The 6732-nt window shown below is 36.0% G+C and overlaps 1 protein-coding gene across 1 annotated transcript; it reads left to right on the forward strand.

Annotated features, from left to right (window-relative positions):
* Nucleotides 1-383: 383 nt before the first annotated feature.
* LOC104865299 (olfactory receptor 7D4) lies at nucleotides 384-1358 on the forward strand. Its single transcript, XM_010628745.1, has one exon. It carries the CDS (start codon nucleotides 384-386, stop codon nucleotides 1356-1358), a length of 975 nt encoding a protein of 324 aa, XP_010627047.1.
* Nucleotides 1359-6732: the final 5374 nt, after the last annotated feature.

The following is a 6732-nucleotide window of genomic DNA, read 5'->3' on the forward strand; positions in this document are numbered from 1 at the left end:
AATAAAAATTTGTGTAAGAATCACTGTTTAATCTGTATTATAAAAGTAGAAGAACAAATAAGTACAGGTTGTTATATAAAATACATAGACATTAAATAATTTTATAAAAGTCAAATAAAAGCTAATCATTTCCATAAGTTAAAATATGAAAATTAAAACAAGTGATTAAGTGCTAAAAAGAATGAGGAAATGTCTCACGAATTAAAGGAAATGTGAACCATTATACACATTTGAAAAGGAAATGAGCTACCATTTTCTGAACGCACAATAGTGAGTGAAAGACATCCATGGAGGGATGATACTGTGGAGTGACAACCTAAAAATTCAATGGCTGCTCACTGAATGCTGCTCCTTCTTCCTTCTCCTGAAGATAAAGCAGCAACATGCGAGCAGCAAACCACACCGGACTACCACAGTTCCTCCTTCTGGGTCTCTCAGAGGATCCGGAAGTGCAATCCATACTCTTTGGACTCTTCCTGTCCATATACCTGATCACAGTGCTTGGGAATCTACTCATCATCCTGGCTACAACCAGTGACTCCCACCTCCACTCCCCGATGTACTTCTTCCTCTGTAACCTGTCCTTTGTTGACATTGGTTTCATCTCCTCCACAGTCCCAAAGATGCTTGTGAACATCCAGGAAAATAAGAAAGACATCTCTTATATAGAGTGCCTCACTCAAGCATTCTCTTTTATGACATTTTTTGGAGTGGATGACTTCCTATTGACTGTGATGGCCTATGACCGCTTTGTGGCCATCTGTTACCCCCTGCAATACACACTCATCATGAACCCTCAGCTCTGTGGCTGTCTGGTTCTCATTTCCTGGTTCATCATCTTATGTGTAGACCTGATCAATATTCTCCTGCTAATGCAACTCAACTTCTCTTCAGGCACTGAAATCCCTCATTTCTTTTGTGAATTGCCTCATATTCTCAAGTTGGCCAGATCTGATTCCCTAATCAATAACATCTTTCTAAATGTGGTAACTGTCTTTCTGGGTTTATTTCCTGTCTTGGGAATCATGTTCTCCTACTATCAGATTGTATCTTCTTTAATGAAGATGTCCTCCAATGAAAGCAGATATAAAGCATTTTCCACCTGTGGGTCTCACCTCTGTGTGGTTTTCTTGTTCTATGGATCAGGACTTGGGGTGTACCTTAGTTCTGCTGCGACCCATTCTTCCCAGGGAAGCATGAATGCCTCTGTGATGTACACTGTGGTGACCCCCATGATGAACCCCTTCATCTACAGCCTGAGGAACAAGGATGTGAAGGGGGCTCTGGGAAGACTTTTCAGCAGAGCAGTCTCCGGTCTTTCACTGAACTGTGTCTTCAGAACGATGGGAATATTATAGTCCCTGAGGAAAACGCTGTGAATTATAACATCATTGCTCATTTGTCCCCTAAGTGCCATATTAATTTTTGTATTCCCCAAACATCTATATCTTTGTCTTCAATAGTTATAATTTGTTTTTTCTCAACTGTTCCACTTGTATTTTTTAAAATTTCTCTCTATATACATGGTGCGTGGTGTCCAGTTTGAATGATTCCTTTGCCATTTCTGATAATTTTAACACGATATAAATACTTATATAAAGTACAGTTATGCTTTTCTATAAAATAATTGCTTGCATATTAGTGGTCTTCACTATGACATGGTTATAGTCTTGTTCTTAACTGATGAAAGAAAAATAAAGATAATCAGAGTGCTTAGCATATCAGGATTGTTGTTGTTATTTTACAATTATGAATTTACATCTCAAAGCAGTGTTTGAGCTATTTTCTCTCATTTATATAATATTTAAAGGGAAGAGACTAAGTTTGGAATGTGTTATCACTAGAAACTGATAATGAGCTTACATCCAATATATGCAGTTTTCCATGTACAAAAACAGTAGTTAGATTTCAATGTGGAAAGCTGAAACCTATCTTTGAAGAGGGGTTTCACTGTTATATAGTTAATGGGGTAATTCTGAGCTGTTGCTATGACTATGTGGAGTCCTCTGTTCCTTCTTCCATCCTTCTTTTCACTCATCTTTCCTACTTCTTTGATTTTTTTTCTTTCTTCTTTGAACTCTTTTTTACCTTCCCTGGTTCCCTCTGTTTTTCGCTCTCCCCCTTATTTGGATGTTTCCATTTGATACTGTTAACTTCCTCCATTTCAAATTTAAGCAATAAATAATGTTATAATAAACAATTCTACTAAACAATATCTTAATAATATTTTACTGCGTATTCACACAACTATGTCTTTATTCACAAATGAACATGTTGGTGTTATTATGATTTTTAGCTACTACAAATTATGCTATAGTGATTATGCATGCAGAGTTTTTGTTCCTGTACAGTCATATGCCCCAGAATGATGATTTTGTCAGTGACAAACTGTATCTGCTTAAGTAGCCAAATAACATCACATTATTTAGTACAGTCATATTATTTTTTGTGGATGTAAACAGAATGACAAAGATCACCAGCAAAGCTTTTATCAGTACCTAACATGATTTTAGGCAGCAAATGAATATGCTCATTTTCAATAACTAAAGTGTCCCAGAGCCAAACTCACTGCTGGGGAATAAATTCATTTTGTTTGGTTTAAAGTAGTATCTTATTATAACTGTGATTTGCATTTCCTAGGGAATAATTAAGTATCTACTGCAGTGCTCCATTGCTATTTCTGTATACTCTGTGTAGCAATTTCTTTTCAAGTCTTGCTCACATTGCAATAATGCAGAGTGTACTTTTGCTTCTGATCTCTAGAATTTCTTTATATACTTTGGATACTTGAATTTTATACGAAATATGTTTTACAAACATATCTTCCCTCTGTGTTTCTCTTCATATTAAGGATAAAATTTATTCTCATTAACTGTATTCATTATGATGTACAGTAGATCTCTTAAATTATTCCTCCTATCTGCAATTTTGTTTGTTTTCACCAATGTGTACCTAAACACCTCATCCATGTCCTCTTATAGACCATTTTAATTTCCATTTCCATGGTTCTGAAAATTTTGCATTTTACATATCAATTCTTGCATTATTGGTCTTTCTCAGCATGGCTTATTTCTTTTAACACAATGTGATACAGACTCATTTGCATTGTTTCAATTGAAATAAATTCCTTGCTCTTATGCCTTGTTAATGTTCCAGTGAGTACATATATATTTATTTATCTGTTGTGAAATACTTAGTTTCCAATCATGTATCGACTAACTTGAAAAATTATTATGTTTTAAAGAAAATGTACATATGCCTCGACATATTGATTTCAGTTGATTTAAACACAGGTGAAATGGAGGAATGGCAGGACTATGCAGTATTTATATTTTTTAATTATTTGAGTAAACTCAGTGTTTTCACATTGGCTACACTGAATTGCTCTCTCTAATACTTTCAATCCTCTCTTTTTAGGGAATCGACACTTGTTATCACTCATCATTTGGTAAACAGCTGAACAGACACAATGTGATATCTCACTGTAGTTTAAATTTGCATCCTGCTCTTGATTAGTGATATTTCCTTGCATTTAAAAAGTAATGCATTAGGGCTGTGGATTTGGCTCAGTAGATCTGCCTCCTGCCTCACAAGCCCAAAAGCCTGAGTTCGATCCTGGTAACAACAACAACAACAAAGAGCTAATGTATTAGGGCTGGGGATTTGGCTTAGTGGTGATTCTGCTTGCCTCACAAATGTAAGGTCCTCAGTTTGATCCTCGGTCAAAAAATATAATTGTATACTAGAATGGGAGGAATAATAATTTTGGCACATACACATACACAAATTTTCTGCAGATTCTGACACATTTACATTTCCAAATGGTGGCTATTACGTGGGATATTGAATTTATTCAAAAAGTTGTCACTGACAACTCAATGTCAATGTCTCTGACTCAGAAAGAAATATGTCACTTATTGACAGCATCTTTTTGGCTTTTCATTTGGGCACTTAATTTTTCATTTGAAGGCAGACGTACCAACAGGACCAATTTGAAAGAGATAGAATTGCTTCTGAATCAATAAGTCATCCAGCCATGCAAAATGGATGGTAAAACTAGAGAATAATTTGTGAATTTGACAGGAATAATCCTTATGCAGAGAGCTAGAATATCCCCAAGTAGTTGTAACAGATGGATCTTGGTTGGAGCCATTCTTGAAAGGCCAATAAGTTTGGAATTTCTAATTTATGAGTAACAGCTCTGGCTTTGTTCCTACATAGTTTGTGATAAATGATAGATTTCTAAGTATTACTACATTAATTTGCTGTGTTAACCTGGTATAAATGTTTGCATAAGGAATAGTCAACACAAAGACATGTAAGACATTGTTTTTCATTATTTCACTTTCTCATATTAATTAAATTCCCTTCTTCCTTTCCCCTACTCCTCCCATTTCCCCTTCCCTTTGCCCCTGAGATGAAAAAATGGAAACAACGTCTTTGTAGATAGGGAGGGATGGTGGAATTGAAGGCAGGGTCGGGGAATGAGGAAAATAACCAGGATGGATTATGAAAAGGTGCAAATTTCCAATGATGAAGGTCAGTATATCATATACCTTAAATGCACCAATAAAATTAATTAAACAGTAATAAGAGATACATGTAAAATGACGTAAAATGCTATGACATTAAAATGCTTCATTATTTTTACCTGTTTTTACTGTCACTGATAACTATTTAAATTAAAATATAAACATTTAAAAATGGCTGCTTCTGATATTATACTTTATAGAGATGTGAACTATCACCTTTAAAATTCTGTGTCTCTGTATAATTCAGTTCCCCTGTGTACCTGTCCTTTAAGGAAAACTGCAATCAAGAGCCCATTTTCTGTGTTTTCACATCAGCACTGATTTATGTAACCATAACAAGTTTTCTTAACATTTACCTGAAAATATTTAAAGTTCATCTACAACAAAATTTCTCTCACCTAAGATATCTATTATATTGGAGTTTGATCAGACCTCCACTCACCTGACCAAGAGTATGGCAACAAGAGTAAAAGAAAAAAGACAAGATCTTAATGTGAAAATGTGTTGAGGGGGCCAAAGTGATCAAAACTCTTACCTGGCTGAGACACCATCTTCTGAGCTTGCTACTATTTACTGAACATGCAGCTTCTAGAAGGGGTGAGAGGAGGTGCAGGGAAGAATAAATCGGAGAGGACTGATGAGAGCAAGTTTCTAGAAACAAGGGAATAAATCATTCTAACAGGAACAGATAATTTATTAATGAGAAATTTGTTTCTTCCCATGGATTCATTTGTGCCTCTATAGAAGTGTTCTATACCAGTCATGCTGCCTTCGCTGCCCAATTCTCTTGACATTCAAGATGTCACAGAGTCGAGGATCATTGCGACCTCTGCTGTACCCAGTTGTGCGGAGAATTGTTCTTTTCCCATAGACAAACTGCTGGCTATTCAGGCAAGACACTGTGGGCTAATAGGCAGAATCAGACTTTAAATATGAAAATTCAATTTATAAATTTGTAGCTGTCTCAGAGTGGTTTCTATCATGATTGTTACCTGTAAATGTGTTTTTAAATCTCTCTGTGAAGCACATACATCAAATTCAAATGTTTGAGCAGTTGTCTGTCATTTTCTGCAGTTTGTCAGGGAGCAACGTGGCTGTGTGCTTCATCCCAGTATCATCATGGAAATGTGATTTCTCTCTTTTCTAGAAAACAACCCAGAAGTAGCTCTATAAACAGGCAACTCCTGCTTTGCTGTAAAGTAATAATATAGGACTTTATATTTGGGAAAGATTGCACCTGTGAAATAAATTACTGTCATAGAATATGTATCTCAGATGATTACATTTATAGATGACTCAGTGTTGGCTGAAGATGTCGCAGTTACTATCATCTTTCACCTCACCATCATCATCTTCATAATATGTTTGTAGTGCTTAGGAACATGATTACAGTAACCCATATTTTGCTGTCATCCATGAAATGTTAAAGGCAATTGGAACCAGTGTGAAAGTGAAGTGATATTTCAGCTCCCTTAGCACTCAAAGGATTTTGCTACTTTTCTGAGCATGATAAAAGAAAAGTAGTTTCTATGCTGCTTTCATAAATAGTAAAAACCAAAGGCATGCCACATATATAAGAAGTGATTTGAATACAGGGTCAAGTGGGACCTGCTACATGCAGAGAACTGTGGGAGGAGGAGACATAGATATAGAATCCAATTCCCTGGAACCACCAAACTGAAGCACAAAAGACAGAGCCTGAATGTTTCTTCTCATAGGACCTTGAAGGCTTAATTTCCAACACTTCTAATTACTGAATTTGTTTTATTTCATGCAGCCCCAAATTACTTTTTCATATCTTTGTGAAAAGAAGGTGAAGAGAAAGGAAAGTCTACAGTGGGTTTGGGGTTTTGCTACTCATACAAGTGTTCACATGTGGTGTTCACTTGTATTCTCTTTTGTTCCTAGATCCATGCATTTTAGGCCACATTTCTTGTAGTAAAATAGCAAGAAATACCGTTTGAACTATTTGTTGTATGTTTGTAGGACAATAATTACATTTACTTTTTTTTTTTTTGTACCAGGGATCAAACTCAGGTCCTTGTGCTGGTGAGGCAGGCAGCAGAACCACTGTCTAAATCCTCGGCCTAATTACGCTTCCCATTTATACAACCATCGCTGTTGTCCATTCCCAGAATTATGTTTTTCCCAGTCCTTCCTCACTCTGTCATGGCAACAATCACTCTACTACAAGACAGGT

This window comes from Fukomys damarensis, unplaced genomic scaffold (genome assembly GCF_012274545.1).
Source record: "Fukomys damarensis isolate Sample0158 unplaced genomic scaffold, DMR_v1.0_HiC HiC_scaffold_30, whole genome shotgun sequence".
Lineage (NCBI taxonomy): Eukaryota > Metazoa > Chordata > Mammalia > Rodentia > Bathyergidae > Fukomys > Fukomys damarensis.

Coding starts and splice junctions, on each gene's coding strand:
- LOC104865299 (XM_010628745.1), top strand. CDS start 384: ATGCGAGCAGCAAACCACACCGGACTACCACAGTTCCTCCTTCTGGGT.